This window comes from Halichoerus grypus, chromosome 8 (genome assembly GCF_964656455.1).
Source record: "Halichoerus grypus chromosome 8, mHalGry1.hap1.1, whole genome shotgun sequence".
NCBI classification, from domain to species: Eukaryota; Metazoa; Chordata; class Mammalia; order Carnivora; family Phocidae; genus Halichoerus; species Halichoerus grypus.
The window spans coordinates 139,589,171-139,608,727 of NC_135719.1; the positions used below are offsets into that span (position 1 = coordinate 139,589,171).

The 19,557-nt window shown below is 38.5% G+C and overlaps 1 protein-coding gene across 1 annotated transcript in view; it reads right to left on the reverse strand.

Moving 5' to 3' along the window:
* Positions 1-2,898: 2,898 nt before the first annotated feature.
* CATSPERB (catsper channel auxiliary subunit beta) overlaps positions 2,899-19,557 on the reverse strand; it is a 95,405-nt gene continuing 78,746 nt past the window's right edge. Inside the window, exons 22-26 of the mRNA XM_036097514.2 lie at positions 11,888-11,998; positions 10,438-10,573; positions 9,072-9,172; positions 8,092-8,166; positions 2,899-3,287 (exon numbers count right to left, since the gene is read on the reverse strand). Coding sequence (XP_035953407.2) covers positions 3,084-3,287; positions 8,092-8,166; positions 9,072-9,172; positions 10,438-10,573; positions 11,888-11,998 — 627 coding nt within the window. The 3' untranslated portion in view covers positions 2,899-3,083. The remainder of the gene's footprint in view (positions 3,288-8,091; positions 8,167-9,071; positions 9,173-10,437; positions 10,574-11,887; positions 11,999-19,557) is intronic.

The window sequence follows — 19,557 nt, forward strand, 5'->3', positions numbered from 1 at the left end:
AAAGTCTTCCTTCAGTGAAACCTTGACAGCTTCCTGATGGGCCTCCCTTGCAGGCTGAATCTCAAAATCCCTCCTGTGCCTCACTCTTTGGTGGATTCTGACTCAAAATAAACAGGAAGGTGTTAAACAGAAAAGAGTTACATCCCAGAATTGCAGTGCTCCTTTTATTGTCAAAACCCTGGGGAAATTTTTATGGGCCAGGAGTTTTGAGGTGTTTGACCAAAGACTGAAGAACATAGTGCTGATTATCCTCAATCTGTTGTCATACTGATGCTGTATTTGGTATGCTAGCTGAGGCTGCTAGCTGGGGTTCTAAGGGATTGGATTAACTAATGCAAATCTGGCCCAATATGTGCACCACGCCAGGTGACACTGAAAGGCCATATAGCACCTGACCAGTGGAGAGGAATTCAGACCGATGACACCTGGATGTCTCTTTTTTTCTTTTTTTTGGTCACTAAGAGTGGATTGATAAAGGAAGAATTTGAATCTTTCAAGGCATGCTCCCTGACCTTCCCGGTACAGAGGTAATGTTTCTACAGCCCTTTCTAAGGGCCAGGCTCTGTTCTAAGCACTTTGTGTATTAAGTCCTTTAATTCCCAAGCAATCCAATGAAGTAAGTCACATTACTATATTGACAAAGAAACTGAGACACAGAGAAATCGGTTTCTCAAGATAACACAGCTAGAAAGTGGCAAAGACAGCATTCCAACCCAAGCGTTCCTACCTTGGAAGCCAAGCTCCTACCTGCCATGCTGTATAGCACGACTGGACGAGGGAGCGTAGGGCTGCAGTTAAAGCTGGATGCCTGGTCTTGATGGAGATGGGAGGTGCCGAGGACCACCATGTCCAGCAGGCTCATAACGACAGCAGAGTAGGCACAGTGATCGTGGTACAGGGGCAACCGATGAAAATCCTGGAACTTGGCCTATTGCTCTAGTTCAAGCTCAATCCTTCCCTTGGCAGGGCAGCAATGTACCTTTACTATTCTACTGCCTCTGGCCCTGTGCCCCAGTCCGGTGGGAAGCAAGTTGACCACCTCACTATGCTATAGAATAGTAGGTTTCATGGACCTGAGGAGCATGTAGAAGCAACTTCTTAAGATATCTTGATATGGTACATGTGTGATGGAGTAGGAAGTCAAACTCAACAAGAATACACTTTGGCAAAGTTTGGGCTAATTCAGGATTCTGGAGCCTGTGGGCGCCTCCTAATCCAGCGTAAAGGACAGGCAAGGGCACCTTGCTTTCCCTACCACATAGAAGGACAAACAGTACCCGGTAGGTCGTTTGGGAAACGTGAGGCAGCACACATCACCTACCATTTAGAATATTCTGCTCTAATGCATTTTGGTTCTAAAAGTGGCAGCTTTGAGTGGCATCTAGTCCAATAGAGGCTGTGGTGCAGATCTGGTTACTCTCTTCTCATGAACCAGCAGACCCATGAACAAATTTAAGTCTTGTTTGTATCGATCTCTGTGAAGAGTCTGAGATTTTATCCTACTTGCAAACTTACAAGGTAGTTCTGGGTGCCGGGTGAAGACACCCAGCCTGCCCATTCGCTCCAAATGCCTTATATGCTTCCATGGTATTCTTCCATCTCTGCCCTTTTATGCCCCAACACAAGGAATGGGGCAACTCTTGCCCCCCAAAATGTGAGTAGTAAAGCCCTGATGAATTTTTTCAGAATTTTCTAATCAGAAAATCTAGACAGAAGTTATTCTCACTTCCACATATGTTGAAGTTTTGTGTTACATCAACATTTTATTTTAATTATGCATGGGGAGACACAATCATCTTTTCAGCGCGTATGGACTCTTAAGTGTTTTGATCTCTCAGAGGCAAATTTGCCTCTGACTCTGTCCTCAACTTCACAAAAACAAGTGAGGCAATGCGTTGATGTTCCGGGATTCACTGCGTTATTGTTACTCTGTCACCCAGAAACAGGTGGTCTTATGATAAGGAGAAGGTCTGTTGAAAGTTCATGCACAATGGCCCCTTGGACACTGGCAATTTCCCTGGCTGGCTGGAATATATGTCCCATGCCATAATCCCCAGTACAGGGTGGTTTCCTACAGCTACAGCACAGTCACTTGGGAGACAAGGGATGGAGAGTGAATGGTTTCACTTAATAAAACCCTACTGAGATTTCTGCTTTCTGTGTCCTGAACAAGGGGTCTCTCTAGCCAGTGTAGCAGAGCTTCTACCCGTCAACATGATAATGATTCTACTGAATTGGAAACCAAGACTGCCATGTGGCTTTTCTTGGCTCCCGGCGTATGAGGAAAACACACTCTTCTGGACTAGATACTTAGCTTCTCCTTACATTGTCAAAGCAGTGTGCCACCCCTTCAGAGCTTTTCCAAGAGACTGTAGCTCTGATCTCGGAATGTATTGTCATCTTCTGGCTATTTGGGAACGGGTGCTCTGAGAGAGCACGCAGAGGTACATCTTTTGGAATTTCACATGCTTGTATGTAGGTTTGTAAACCAATACCTTGCCCTGTGTTCTTCCAACACCCCCATAATGGAGGTCACATTTCCCTCTTTTTAGGTACTACTATCTGGTTTTGAAGTTGCTTCAAGAAACCCAGATGGCTTTCCCTTTAATTCCCGTGAAGCCCTGCCAGCACACTTGCAGATGAGCCTCCCCCATACCTGCCTTTCCCCGGCATGACTGCATTCTACCCATGTTCCTTCTCGAACAGAGCAAGGCTCGGGTGTCCTGATCCCACAGCATGGGCTCTGGCCAATAAAAGCCAAAAACTACCAAAAACCCATTCCAAGCTAAAAAATACAGAAAACCCAGTCCACACAGAGATGCTTATTCATTTTATAGTTTTGTAAAAACCTCAAGGAAGATCTTCTACGTAAGCATTAACAGAAGAAATTTTCCACGTATTTAAAATAAGAAAACAGAATGGTAAACATATTTGACGAGTAGCAATTTGAGTTATAAATGGTCATCCTGAAGTATTTTATCTTGTTTTTATATTAACATTTAAATATATTGTTCTAGAATTGTCTCGTAAAGCCAGCACATTAAGAGACAATTGTGATTATCATTGGTTCCCTATTCAGATTTTCATCTGTGAGCCATCTGATTCATGCTGAAATTTGACAAGTTCACTTTGTTTCTCCTCATAAATTTTCGGCATATATCACTTGGGTGGATGTTACGTATTTGAAACATAAATGTTGTGAAAATTAATCCCCCCAGCACTACAGCCGCTGCAACAGCTATGAGTGTGTGTCCTGGAAATGGCAATGGTACTTCATCAATATAAATCTGCAACAGAAAAAGCACCGTCTTTTAGCTTTCTGAATCTAGTCATTTAAGACGCTGAACTTTATAAGATTTCCATAACAGTGGAGACACTATTAATCAATTTAGCAAACTTCTGCTCAGATACATATAGATATTCAGCATCCACAAAGCCTAGCAACAGTCTCTGGACAATCTGGTAAGTAACAGTTTGCACGCAATACAGAATATAAATTCTATTGTCCTAGGTCTTTAACCGCAGAGGTCGGCAGGATACTTAGATGGCAGGAAAACACTCTGTGTTCAGTTACAGAGGAACGGACAGAGTGCCATGGGAACACAGTTAGGAAATGCCTAACTGCCGAGGGTGACCAGGGTATGTGCTTCCTGAGCTGCATCTTGAAGAATAAGTGGGTTCACAGAAGACAAGGAGAAGAACGGGCATTCCAGGGAGAGGGAATAAGCATGTGCTCCTTCAAGCTGTCATCTTTTTAGAAAATCCTCTATGTGCTAACATAGGGAAACTTCTGTGTATTCAAAATGCTTCCTACACCTGAATGGATAACTAATAAAAACAAGTGCCTAGAAGAGAGACAGGATTGTTGACAGAGAGGCACAGAGGTGTCTTTTTCTCTGAGACTTGAGGCCAGGATGGGTACCATATACGTTAATTCTAGAAGCAAGGGCATATAGAGAGTAAGGTGGTTCGAGCCCAGTGACTTGGGTTTTCTCTGTGAAGTAGGAAGCTAGATCATATTTTGAGGTAGAAGAAAGTAGAGATGAGTGGAAATAGGACAGTGGAGAATGTGGGAAAATGCTAAGGATGGGTAAGCTGCTTTAGAATACAGCTCAAGTTAAAGGTACCACCATCCTCCCAGTGCCCAAAGGAGGTATGCCTTTTCTTTGAAACAACCCTCGTATGCCATCGAATCTTTTACAATTTCTCTCAGATTCGTTCTTTCCATTCCATTTTCAATCCTGCTACTGTGAGCTTTATTACCTCACTGTGTATGAACAAACCGCTCAGCCTCCTCTCTGTGCTGTCAATCCATGTTGACATAATAACATTGCCAGATTCATCTTTGTAAGACACCCGTTTGTCTAAAAAACACTTAAAAAAAAAAAGTGAAGTTGCTTTATTTGCAACGAAAAGAATTTTGATGATACAGAACTGGTACCGGAAGTGGGATGTTATAAGCAGCAGAATTGAAAAGGTGGTCCTGGCTAAGTGGTGTGGAAAGCAGTGAGAAACCGTTCTTTCCCATCTGGGCAGATAAGTATCCTCGTGGTAATGGATCAGCTGGCTTAGCCGTCTCCTGTTGTACTTTAGAGCCAATGGTGTGTGCCCAACGGTACTGGGATTATTGGGAATTTGATAGAAAATGTTAGATATTGGATGTGATATTCCACTTGTGGTCTTCAGGATGGTACTACAAGAAAACAAAAATCTTCCTTCTAAGCAGGACCATCAGAGGAGTATGGATGATTAGCTTTGTTAAGAAAGATCTAATCTGTTTGTGGCCAATGAGAGAGACAATTGTATGCTACATGTAATCACAAAAGTGAATTTTCTTTTCCATGCTGAAAGAGCCAGAGGAAACAATTCATTGTAATCTTGGTCTATTTGGCTTTTGTTTGCATCTTTCCATTCTGCTTCCTCAGTGTTGGTTATCTCCCCTCTTAGTCTCCACAGCCCTCATGGCTGACAGCAGCTCTTGGGGCCATAAACTGTTTTGTTCAATATCATCAAGAAAGAGCAAATCCATGTCTCAGCATTTGGCGCAAAAATCCTGTGATTCACTCTGACTGGACTGCTGTAGACCATGGTCTCCATCCCTGAACACCTTTTTTCAAAAATGTTTAATAGCTTCTTCTTGCTGACAGGAACATCCTAAAGTTCTTATTATGAGCTCTCAGGTCTCCCACAGTTTGACCCTAACCTACCCACTTTCTTCTACAGAACCTTACATTCCAGCCAAATGGATAGAAGCCGTTCAAGAGATAAGCTTGACGCTTTCTCTTACCTGTGTTTTTGCTGCTGCTGTCCCCTCCACCCAGAATGCCTTCCTTACCCATTTTTTACATAAAATAAAATTTTCGTCACCTTACTAGACGCTAGAAACATTTCACTTGTTCAGTTAAGCCATCCATTATTTTTTAAGAGTAGAAGGCTGTATCACCTCTGAATTCTGTATTCGCCAGCTAAACGGCCACCTCTAAAGTTCTGGAAAACAGTTTTTCTTCAAATGTTTCCCTTCCACTCTTCTTTGACTATCCAAATATTCCACACCATGTCTAAAAAAAGGTTAAACCCCAGAATCATAGAAGTGTGTCTCCTAGACACAATATCTCTTTACTGCCAAAATACTTCAATTTGTATTTCTTAAACACAAAGAATTCACTTAAGTAGCCACAGTGTAATTGCCAAAATCAAGGCATTAACACTGAGACAGTGCTGTTCTCTAATCTACAGACGTTATTCAAATTTTGTCAATTATCCCAATAATGTCCTTTAAGGTGCGCAAAAATCCCCATTGTTTCAGGATACTTTCAAAAGCAGGTGTCAACAGTCCCAAGAAACTTACACTCTTTTTCTACTGTTGTTTAATGATTCTCCCTTGGTTAACTGTACAATCACTTCCTGTCTTTCTTTTATTTTTTTGTGGTTCCTCCTTCATTCCAGAAGCTTTGTCTCCTTCTGTTGACACTTCTTTTCAGCCTGAAGAAATTCTTTATATGTTTTTTTAAAAAGAGAAGTTCTGCCAATAGTGGATTATCTTTGTTTTCCTTCATCTAAGAGTGCTTTTATTTTTCCTTCATTCCTGAAGGATATTTTCACTGAATACAGAATTCTGGATTGGCAGTCCTTCCTCCCATGTTGGGCAACTTTCTTCTAGCTTCCATGGTTTCTGAGGAAAAATCAGCAGTCATTCAAATTATTGTTCACTTACATGGCTTTGTTGTTGCTGTTGTTTTGGCTGCTTTCAATATTTTTTTCTTTATCTTTGATTTTTAGTAGTTTGGTCATGATATGTTTAGGCAGAATCTCTATATCTTGCTCTGGATTCACTAAGCTTCTTAAATATGTAAATTTATGTCTTCACCAAATTTGGGACATTTTCAGCCTTTATTCTTTCCTCTTTTCTCCTCCTTCTCCTTCCCCTCCCTTACCCCTTCCCTCCCCTGCACTCCTCCTCCCACCTCCCTCTCCTCCCATTCCTCCTCCCTTTCCTCGCATTCCTCCTCCTCCTCCCCCTCATCGTCCTTTTTTCTGCATCAATCCCTTTTTCCTGTCCTGCATGGACTCTGGGGACCTAAAGGTCAGACTTTCGATACTATCACATAGATCCCTGAGGCCATTCTTTTTAAAGTCTTCTTTTCTTCAGAGTGGATTTCTACTGATTTGTTTTCAAATTCACTGATTTTTTTTCTCTGCATATTTGTTCTGCTAGCAAATCTATCCAGTGATTTTTAAATTTTAAATATTGTATTTTTCAGTTCTAAAATTTCCATTTGGTTTTCTTTTTTATAGCTTCCATTTCTCTGCTGAGAATTCCTCCCTTTCCCTTTTCAGTCATTTCAAAACTCATTTACCTTTACCTCACAGAGTCTGGTTATCATGGCTGGTTTAAAACATCTGTCTGATCATTTCATTTGCCATCAATTGCTGATTGTCTTTTCTTTTGAGAATCTATTATATTTTCTTAGTTATTGGCATATTGAGTAATATGGGATTTTATCCTGGACATTTAAGATGTTTCTGTCGTGAGACTCCGAGTCTTATTAAAAATTCTCTGGAAAATATTGGGGTTTTGTTTGTCTTAGCAGTTGGCTACACTGGTTGGGTTCAGATCAAGTTATGCTTTACTCTCGGTGGTGGCTCCGGTGTCAGTTCAGTTTCAAAACTTTGCTATGCTCTTGTGTCTTTCTGGTTCCCGTGCCACTCAGGGGTTATTCCAGAACTTAAGTGAGGTGTTTATATTGCAGGTTTATTTTGAAGCCTTTGCTATGCTTCTTTGTTTTTGTTTTTTGAATGACTATATTTTCACCAATTTTATTTTATTTTTTAAGTTTTTATTTAAATTCCAGTTAGTTAACACACATTTACAGCAGTGCAGATCCATTGCTGGGGCTGGCCTTAAGGCAGGGTCAAGATAGAAAAAGGAGAGGGGCGGGGGAAGAGGGAGGAGGGGGAGAGGGAAAGAGGAAGGAAAGGAGGGAGGGGAGAGAGAGAGAGAGATCTTGTTTTTGATAATGTGGTATCAGTATTTGATAATGAATGAGTCATTAATCAATTTAATCAAATCCTCATTCCTTCTCATCCTGGTAGCAATTGTCGTTATGTGAAGAAGCATAACTGAATTATTGCACATCATGGGGTAATCTGGGGAGATTGATTTTGGTTCCCAAAACTTTCAGATCTTGATGGCTTTTGGCATATTAAGACTCTACCATTACAATGAAGATAATCAGGAAGATTGTAATGGAAACTAAAATGTTATAGACGTATGTTTCTTTGGGGACATGGGGTGAGAGGAAATGTGGTAAAAGTCTGAAAATGAGTTAAAAATGGAAGGTGGAGAGAGAACAAAAACAAATACAGGCACTTATTAAAATTTTCCCACCTCTGATGGGTCCTGTTATGTGTCATACACTCTACCTTCATCATTACTGACAATGTCACCCCCCTTTCTCCAGGATCCCCTGTCTCCAGGCCCTGTCCATCACACAAATTTTGCCATTTTTCTCTTTTGTGTCTCTTGCACTGACACTTATCATGCTACTTCCCCAGCCATCACCCCATCGGTACCTTGTGCATTTACCATACCTGAAATTCTTCAACTAAGTTACAAAAAGTGACCCCCGGAACAACGGACACTCTGAAGTGAAAAAGCTCAGAGCCCTGTGGAAAAAAAACACCTGGTCATTAGCAGCATAGACACGTATGTTCCTTTAAGTTAAAATACACACTGGAGCCACTTAACCTATAGATATTGCATAGAAAGAAACAATCTCCTTCCTAAGGCATCTACTTCATGTATCAAAATAAAAATGGAGGAAGAAGGACAATAGCTGAAACTTGGTTTTAGAGTGAAGAAATATAAGGCGCCTGGGTGGCTCAGTCGTTAAGCGTCTGCCTTTGGCTCAGGTCATGGTCCCAGGGTCCTGGGATCGAGCCCCACTTCGGGCTCCCTGCTCAGCGGGAAGCCTGCTTCTCCCTCTCCCACTCCCCCTGCTTGTGCTCTCTTTCTCGCTGTGTCTCTCTCTGTCAAATAAATAAATAAAATCTTAAAAAAAAAAAAAAAAAAGAATGAAGAAATATAAACATAAAGCCTAACATGACCTTGACAGGTAATTTGGGCTAATCCTCATATTCATGATCTTGATATGTCCGCTTGTTTTTATCGGCTTTTATAACAATTACCTGGATTATATCAACTTCATGTGTTCTTACGGGCAGCTAGAACCAGAAGACATACCTGTGTACATCCAGATGAAGGATACCAAAACTGTTTTATTCCCTTAATTTTGGAAATACCCTTTCTACTCCATCTTGAAAAATAATCTATTAGTTTTGCCTATCAGCTCAAAAAATAGTAAGTTAATGTTAAATTCAACTTTCAGATACTTTTAGAAATAATAATATCAAGAGAAAGGGAGGAAAAATAAACACCCTCCATATATTTTAAAGATGCAATTTCTACCATTGATGGACACTTATACTTTAAAACTTAAACCAATCTTTATTTAGACATATATGTTTTACTTCAACGCAAAACAGGAAAAACAAAAGTGCTGTCAACTCACCTTTATACTTAAGTTGAGGCCTAAAGGATTATACACTGGAGCATTAAGACGTGGTTCTAAGTAATTTTTCAACTTTTTTACATTGTCTGGTACACTGTGTTCTAAAAGTACATGAAGTATATTTTAAGCACACTGATAATATTTTCACATTTTGCATAAAATTTGCTACATCATCAAGGTACAATGAAGGATTTCACTCTGTAACATGACTAAGTTATCCCAGACTTTTGATTCGGCTTGACTATATAGAAAATATATTTAGGGAAAATTAGGCCTTGTAGCTAACATTGCATCTCCTCAGGGACACTATCAAGAAGAATAAGACCTCTGGGGTGCCTGGGTGGGTCAGTCAGTTAAGAGTCTGACTTTTGACTTCAGCTCAGGTCATGATCTAAGGATTGTGAGGTCGAGCAGCACATTGGGCTCTGAGCTGGGCGTGGAGCCTGCTTAAGATTCTCTCTCTCCCTCTGCCCCTCCCCAAGTAAAAAAGATTTTTATTATTTATTTTATTATTATTTTTTTAGTAGGCTACATGTCCAGCATGGAGTCCAATGTGGGACTTGAGCTCATGACCCTGAGATCAAGACCTGAGCTGAGATCAAGAGTCAGATGCTTAACCAACTGAGCCACCCAGATGCCCCAAAGATTTTATTGTTAAGTAATCTCTACACCCAATGTGGGATTTGAACTTATAACCCCAAGATCAAGAGTCGCATGCTTTACTGACTGAGCCAGCCAGGTACCCCTCATTTTTCTTATTTAATAAAATTTCTGCATCTCTTAAATTATTTTACCATAGAAATTTGAAGAAACTTTGCTTGTAAAATTAGAAGATAGATTCTTTTTTTTTTTTAAGTTTTATTTATTTAAGTAATCTCTACACCCAACGTGAAGCTTGAACTCATGACCTGAGATCAAGAGTCGCATGCTCTTCGGACTGAGCCAGCCTGGTGCCCCTAGAAGACAGGTTCTATAGGCTCTCTGGCTATACTTTTAGAACTTCCTCTGTAATATCGCAAAAGCAGTCAAAAGAGACAATTAGACCAACATGTAGCACAAACTCAATCATTTTTGCCTCTCATCTACAAAACGGCTTTTCAAGTATTTTACCAAAAATGCTTTTATGCCATGAAATCCAGGGCACCGAAAGTAATAATGAAATACATGGGAGAAAGAGGAGGGGAGTGAATAGCAACGTGCCAGTTGATTCAACTTCTTCTCCAAAGAGGGGCGCCTGGGTGGCTCACTCAGTTAGGCGTCCGACTCTTGGTTGTTCCTTGTGTAAACAGATTTTATAAGCCACTTACCTAGGTAGTAACAACATTAATTATAAGACAAAATAACCGTAGAAGAAAGCAAACCCTACTTAGTTTCCAGTTTTCCCTCCTATTCACTTCAGTCACGGTAACCAGATATGGAGTTTCCACTGGGATACGTCCATCCTCACTGTAAATTTCCAAAGAAACTGGATATTGTGTAACTGGAAACTTAAAACGAGGAACCTAAAGTTCAAATTCCAAGAATGAATGTCAATTTGGAAAATTCAAGACTAATTTCATTTCCTCGTAAAGGGTGAATAAATACATTTCCCCAAGAGTTTGGCCATTCTTAAATGACATGTGCCTCTTAGGATTCCTGCCTTCTCAGCGCATGAAAAACAATCTGTCTTACAGTAGAATGAATGTGAACTCCAAAAGTAATACACAAATATTGTGGTAACAAAATTTGTAACTTTCTTTTGGCCCTTTTCAGGAATTTCTTATGATGGTATTCAAACTTTTTTGGCTAACTCATATCTCATAGGGCACTGCATGAATTGGACCTTGACCACCTCCTTTCTGCCTCTCTCCCATCCAGCCATGATCTTTCAGCCACACTCTTGAAGCTCAGGCTCTGGAGTCAGAGTTCAAATCTAGCTCTCTCACATATTGATGATGTAATCTTTGGCAAATTACCTGGCTTGTCTGTGCCTCAAATTAAATGAGGCAAATCATGGAGAATGCTTAGAGCAGTGTTTAGTAGATAGTAAATGCTCAAGAAATATTATTGCAATTCAGTGAGGGGAGAGTTGTAGGGGTATATATAACAACCCTCATAACTCACTGCGAATGCTATCCTCGATATGGTATTAAGTGATTTTATCTTTATATAAAGGATATATATATATATATATATATATATATATAGGGAGAGAGAGAGAGAGAGAAAGAGAGGGTCTATAATGCTATTATATAGTCTTACAAGGCCTTGAAATAGATCTACTTAAGCGCACATTTAACTTAGCTAATACAAACACCAATATCCATCTGATACACCTCTGAATGCTTTGGGACTAACAGAATCAAATATTTGACACAGAACCCATTCTCTTAACCAACATACTATACTGTCTTCTATTTTGTCAATACTACCAAATTGAGCTCCTTGATTACAAGGACTTCAACTTCTATATTCCCAGTACTGATACACATTAGATACTCAATAATTTCCGAATGAATCAATATCCATCGTAATCTAGTGTAGTGTATGACAGGTTACAAATTGTTTTCATATACACACATGTGTGTGTATCTTTATCAGAATCCTGTGAAATGGACAGTGTGGGCAGGTATTATTCTATTTTGCAGAGGTGGTTTGTTACCTTGTTTTGGGATATTTAAATCCAGATCTTCCTAGCTCTGTGTCCTGTTTAGTTCTATGTCATAATAAGACATTAGTTCCACGTCTTAACTTTCATATTTAATCAAAATGCACACTTCAAAATCTTATATTAATAGGAAAGTACTTAGTCTTCAGGCAATTAAAAATTACCTTACCTTTTCTCTGCAATCTGAGAAAGCAACAGCATGTGAAAACTTCTGATCATTTGTGCAGTTACACTCCTCCCGAGTAGACATGTTAGCGCACTGCTTGAATTTACCAGATCTCTGCAAATAGAATATAGGTTGACTTGCTTTTTTTGTGGCAGGACTTCTGCAAATGGAGTAAATGTTCACTAAATATTTGTTTCCTGAATGAATAAAATCCCTGAGAAGGTAAGAGGCGGGGGAAAAGTCCATTAATAATGGACTGTAAGTACAGTATTTCTGAATTTTGTTTCCTCGCTTGGTAATTTGATCTCAAGTATCAGCTTCTTGCCAGGTTGATGATTAACATGCATGAGACCTACAAAGCCTGTGTTATTCTGAATGCAGCACAGGAGGACCACCAGACTCCCTGTTCTGGGCCCCTCCCATTGCAGGCATGAAGACAGAGACCTAGAAGGAGCCAATGTGATATGATGGGACTGTGGACTCTATGGAACCCTCTCCAAGTCTACTGTTTCAAACTGCCTTTCTTCGTGGCATTCACTAATGCCATTTAAAATCTCCATTATAACTGTCCATTTGTCATTCATTTTTTATTTGATCACTCTTGCTAGAGATTGGCTTTTGATTTTGATAATCAGCTCTATTTTTTTAAAATGTTATTCTTCCTTTTACTTTTTATTTTAGGATTACCATCCCCCCCCAGCTTCTTTTTTCTTCTTCTTCTTTTTATTGAGATAAAATTCACCATTCTAACCATTTTCAAGTGTACAATTTGGTGAGTTTTAGTACATTAGCAACGTTGTTCAATCATCACCACTGTCTAATTCCAGAACATTTTCATCACCCCAAATGGAAACCCTGTACCCATTCATAGTTACTCCCCACTGGGGCTCCTACTTGGTTCAGTCAGTGGAACATGGGACTCTTGATCTCGGGGCTGTGAGTTCAAACCCCATTGGTGGGTGTCGAGATTACTTAAAAATAAAATCTTAAAAAAAATAGTTACTCTTCATTTCCCCTTCCCCCAGCCCATTTATTCATTCTATTTTCTATCTCCATGAATTTTCCTATTCCAGACATCTTATATAAGTGGAAATATACAATATGTAGCCTTTTGTGTCTGTTTTTTTGTTCAATACTGTTTTTGAGGTTCACCCATGCTGTGGCATACGGCAATACTTCATTCCTTTTTATGACTGAGTAATATTCTATTGTGTGGATATTGCCTATTTTGTTTATCCATTCATCAGTTAATGGATATTTGGTTGTTTCCCTTCTCTGGCTATTATGCATAATGTTGATATAAATTTTCTGTTTGAACATACATTTTCAATTTTTTTGGGATGTGTATCTAAGAGTAAAATTGTTGGGCCATAGAGTAATTCTATTTGTTTAACTTTCTGAAGACCTGCCAAAATGTTTGCTGCACCATTTCATATTCTCCTCAGCAATGCATGAGGGTTCTAATTTCTCCACATCCTCACCAACATTTGTCATTTTCCATTAAAAATATTATAGGCATCCTAATGTGTGTGAAGCGGTATCTCATTGTGATTTTGATTTACATTTACGTAAGGACTAATGATATTGAGCATCATTCATGGGCTTATTGGCCATCTGTATAGCTTCTTTGGAGGACTATCTATTTAGAGACTTCATCTATTTCTGACTGAGTGGTTTGTCTCTTTGTTGTGGAGTTGTAAGAGATCTTGAGAATGTCTAGATACTAGATCCTTATCAGATATATGAATTGCAAATATTGTCTCCCATTCAGTGAGTGTCTTTTCACTTTCTTCACAGTGTCCTTTCAACCACACACAAAAGTTTTTAATTTTGATGAAGTTCAATTTATTTATTTCTCTGTCATTTCTTGTGCTTTAGGGTCATATTTAACAAATCATCACCTTATCCAAAGAGACAAAGGTATACACTTATAGTTCCCTATGAGAGTTTTGTGTTTTAGCTCTTACGTTTAGGTTTTCAATCCATTTTAAATTAATTTTTGTAGATGGTGCAAGATAGGTGTCCAAATTCATCCTATTGAATGTAGATATTCATTCAGTTGTCACGGCACCATTTGTTAGAAAACCTATTCTCTCTCCTTTGAGTGGCCTTGGCACACAGGTCAAAACTCAGTTGACCACAGACGTATGGGTTTTTTCTGGATTCTCGATTTTATTCCATGGATATATATATCTATCCTTATGCCATTATCACACTGTTTTGATTACTATAGTTTTATAGTAAATTTTGAAATTGTGAAGTATGGGTTCTCCAACTTTGTTTTCTTTTTCCAAGATTGTTTTGGCTGGCAGAGTCTCTTGAAATTCTTTATGAATTTTAAAATCAGCTTTTACATTCATGCAAAAAGGCATTCAGAATTTTAATAGGGAATGCATTTAGTCTATAAATCAGTTTGGGGAGTATTGTCATTGTAAGAATATTAAGTCTTCCAATCATGAACATGGGATCTTTCCCACATTTAACTCCCTTTTAACTTCTTCGGCTATGTTTTGTAGCTTTCAGTGTCCAAGTCCTGTATTTTCTGGGCTATATTTATTCCTAAATATTTTATCATTTGTGATGCTATCGTAAATGGAATTATTTTAATTTCACTTTTGTTCATTCTAGTATACAGAAATACAATTTTTTGTGTGTATTGATCTTGTGGCCTGCATCTCTTTTATAAACTCTAAGTTTTTTCTTTGTTTTTGTGGATTCTTTAAAATTATATGTATCTTATTAATATACATATTATATATAATTATAACATATATATAATATCATGTCATCTGTGAATAAAGATTTTATTTCTTCCTTTCTAATCTGGATGCTTTTTATTTCTTTTCCTTGCCTAATTGTCCTGGCTAGAACTTCCAGTCCAATACTGGATAGAAGAGGCATGAGCCTTGTCTTGTTCTTGGTCTTAAGGGAAAAGCTTCTAATCTTTCACCATTAAGTATGATGTTAGCGGTGGGTATTTCATAGATGCCCTTTATCAGGTTGAGGAAGTTACCCTTTATTACTAGTTTGTTGAGTGCTTTTATCATGAAAGGTCATTGGATTTTGTCAAAAGGCTTTTCTGCGTCAATTGAGATGATCATGTATATTTTCCTTTCATTCTATTAATGTGGTGCATTACAGTGATTGATTTCTTATGTTAAGCCACCTTTGTGTTCCTGGGACAAATCTCACTTGACTCACTTGGTCATATTCTATAACTTTAATGATTTAAATGATTTAACTTTAAATCATTAAAGTTATAGAATATGGACTGTAAAAAATGAGATTATTTTTCCTTTAATCCATTTATGATCCTTTTACTATGCTGTTGAACTTGGTTTGCTAGTATTGTTGTAGGTTTTTTTTGTCTCTAATATTCATAAGGGATATTGGTTTGTAATTTTCTCTCAATGTGTTTATCTGGCTTTGGTATCAGGGTAATGCTAGCCTCTTAGAATCAGGAAGTGTTCCCTTCTCTTCTATTTTTTTGGAAAAGCTTGAGAACTATTGGTGTTAAATTTTCTTTAAATGTTTGGTAGAATTCACCAATGAAGCCATCTGATCTTTTCTTTGTTGGGAGGTTTTTGATTAGTGACCAACTCAATCTCTCTACTTGTCTTGGAGTTATTTAGATTTTCTATTTCATTTTCAGTCAGTTTAGGTCATTTCTGTTTTTCCATGAATGTTTCCATCTCATCTAGGTATCCAATTTGTTGACATACAATTGTTCATAGTACTCTTATAAATAAATATATATATTTTATTTTTGTAAAGTTTATAGTAATATCCCATGTCCATTTCTGATTTTAGTTGTCTTTTCTTTTTTTCTTTGTCAGTCTATTTAAAGGTTTGTTGACCTTTTCAAAGAACCAACTTTTGGCTTTGTTATTCTTGCTACTATTCTTCAATTCTCTTCTTTATTCACCTCCACTCTAATCTTTATTATTTCCTTTCATCTGTTTACTTTGGATAATACCATATTATGTTAATTACTCTTTTTGATCAATAGGAGGACAAATCCCTCATTCATTTCCTGTTCTTCAAATTATTTATTTATTAATACCTATTTTCTTTTCAGTACGAACTTTAGATAAAGCCCGTTCTGTTCCCTCAAACATATTCTGTTGGGGTTTAGACTGTAATTGCACTGATTTTATAGATTAATCTGGAGAGAACTGAGCTTTATAATGGTGAAGCTTCCCATCAAGAACGTGAGACTTCTCTCAATCCAAGGTGTTTTTTATATGTTTCAGCTAAATCATATAATTTTTTCCGTGCCTGTCTTGCACATATTTTTAGATTAAATTCTACATCTATTATTATATACAAATGAAGAGTGGGTTTTTTCCATTATTACTTCTAATTAGTTATTACAGATATATAGGAACATTACTGATCTTTCTTTGTGATTTTATATCCATTGGGCTACATTATTGATAATAATTATTAGTTTTAGTAGTTTGCCAGTTGTTTCTTCCATATTTTCTAAGTAGGTAATTACATGTGGGAATGGTGAGTTTTGTCTCTTTCCTATGTTTATACTTTATTTTTCTTTGTCACATTGGCTTAGCCTGACTTTACAAAATGAAGTAGAAGCATTAAAGCACGAATGCTTCTAATATTTAATTTTATATGTTTGCTAAATACTTCTCACAGATTTTATTTATTAGATTGAGTAGTATCACTTCTATTTCTGTTTTACAGAAGTTTATTCAGAAATGGATGTTAAATTGTATCAAACATGTTTTATGGCTTCTAATGAGATTATTTTTCCTTTAATCCATTTATGAAGTGAATCAATTTAAAATGTTTCATATGCTCAAACCTTCTCACATTGGAGAAAGTCTAGTCTCCTGAAATATCAGAGTTAGTATATTCATGCATTTGCCTTACTAGTATTTTAGCTAGGATTTTTCACAAGTCAGACTAGACAAGAGATTTAGGGGTGGGTGAATTGACGATATAGGTGTGTACGCATATACTATTTTTTTTTCATTTTTAAAAATTTTAATTTTAATGATTTAAAGTTATAGAATATGGACTGTATTGAGCCTTTTTGGAATTCATTAAGACTTTATTACAAAATAAGCAGTCACTTAGTATGGATGTTCCATGTGGACTGAAAGGAATGTACATTCTCTGTTTTATGCAGATACATTCACTATGCCCCAGGCTTTCTGGTTCTCCTGAGTCATGGAGTCCTTTCCTATGAATGCCCTTGCGAGAATACCTCCTTGCCCGGGATGCTCTTTTTCTCTCCCTTACCCTCCTCTACACTCCTCCTTTGTTGGTTCACTCCTACTCATCTTTCAGTCTGACTCCCTTGGACTAGGTTCTATACCCCTGATCCACAGTCATATTGTGTGTTTTATGTCTGTTTCTACTACTTGTCTGTCTTAAACTTAGGGGCAAGTAAGGATTAACTGGGAGATTTTTTTTTTAATGGAAATTTCAGGATTGCACCATAGTTTCTGATTCAGTAGCTGTGAGGTACAATTGAGAAAGCTACATTGTAGAAATATTCCTAGGTAATTCTGCTTCAGGTTATGCATGGTCATACTGTTCAGAAATTGTATTGAATTTGTACAACTTCTTGTTTAATTCCTATTCTCCCCCGTTACAGTAAAGATCCATGAAGGTATCGTGCTTATCTTGTTTGTTGCTGTATCCTCAGAGAAAGTTGATTTGTACAATGCCTGATAACACTGGAAATGCTGAAATTAACATGTGTTGAATGCATAAAAAAGTGCATTAAAAAACCTATTGACTTAGCTGTAAACGAGGTACATTTGCTATTCAACTCCTAAGAGAATCCTGAAAACATAAACAAACAAACTAAGGATTTCCATGTAAATATAGTAAAATCATATTTCAGTAGTGGACACAACAGGGCTTATCTTTGGAAAAGACTGGAATTGAAGAAGAATGCAGTATTATAGCTCGTCATTGCCTGGAGCAGAGCTTCTTACCCCAAAATGCAAGATTCAACAAGAAGTCAACCTCCTCATGTGTTGAGTATATAATAATATATGTACAAATGTGCATTATCAGATTGTTCAATAGTCTGAAAGCACTCCTTGTGTCTGGCACTGTTCTAGGTACGAGAGATGCAGTAAAGAGTAAAATAGATTTCAAAACAACAACAACCCTGACTTAATGTAGTTTACCTTTTTATGAAACACAGTAAATAAATGAGTAAAACGTTAAAATTGTAATAAGTGCACTGAAGAACAAGAAAGGAGAGAAGGGGGACAGGGAGTGGGTACCACTGGGGGTGGGGCTTCCAAGTCTAAATAGCATGGTCAAGGCAGCCCTCACAACGATGGTGACGTTTAAGCAAAGACCCGAAGACAGTGACAGAGTGCACCATGAACTATCTGGCAGAAGAGCGTTCCAGACAGAGCAATTTCTTTGGCTTCAAAGGCCCTGAGATGGAAATTTGTCTGGCATATTTGAAGAACTACATGGAGGCCAGTGTGGCTGGAGCAGATTAACCCAGGGGGAAATCAGGTCAGATGGAATGCCAAGGCCAAATCATGAAGGACCTGACAGACCACTGTGAGAATTTGGCTTTAGCTCTGAATTACATGGAATGACAAGGAAGAGTTGTTGTTGTTGTTTTAAAGATTTTATTTATTTGACAGAGAGAGTACATCAGGAGGAGCGGCAAGCAGAGGGAGAGGGAGAGGCAGGCTCCCCACCAAGCAGGGAGCCTGATGCGGGACTCGATCCCAGCACCCCGGGATCAAGACCTGAGCTGAAGGCAGCTGCTTAACCAACTGAGCCACCCAGGCATCCCAACAAGGGAGAGTTTTGAACAAAAGAAACAAGCATTTTATGTCTTTCTATATGTGTGTGTGTGTACTTATACAATGCATGCACATATGGAATGGGTGTGAATGTTTGTGCACATCTATAGGTAGGCAGGTGTGTTCTTCTGGAGAGAGATTCCACAGGCATCTGTGAGGTTTCCTCAAGAAGCTACCCCATCATGTACTCTTCCTCTCAACCTCATGGTTTCTGTCTGTTCTTTCTATCTTGTTCACTCCATACTCCAGAGAGGCAGAGTGCTGCTGGGTTTGGTTGTTTTCTAAGCAGACCATTGGTAGGAGTTTAAATGTGTTGTGTTGGATCAAATTGTCTTCTTTCTATAGGACACCTTTCGTTTCACTGGGCTGGCCATGTGAGATGGGTCTGGGGGCTCCTTTCATCTGAGAAAAGATGCTGTCACCCCACTAATCCCCTTTGAAATCCAAAGAGGAACCTAGGAGACGTCAGCAGAAAGAAGTCCATTTAGAGTTCTTGGCTCCAAAACCACATCCAGAAGTAGCAGTAAGAGGAAAGGGGTTAATGGGGCATCTGGGTGGCTCAGTCGGTTAGGTGTCTGACTTCAGCTCAGGTCATGATCGCAGGGTCCTGGGACTGAGCACCGCATCAGGCTCCCTGCGCAGTGGGGAGTCTGCTTCTCCCTTACCCTCTCTCCTTGCTCCTCCCCATTTATGCTCTGTGTCTCTCTTAAATAAATAAAATCTTTAAAAAAAAATGAAAGGGGGGACTAAAAGAGGAGGAGGAGGAACAAGGTAGTAGGAATAGTAATAAACACTGACATATCAGGGCAGATGGAACATTATTTTGAATGAACCTTCTCATTTAGTCCCTAGAGCTAGGTCCAT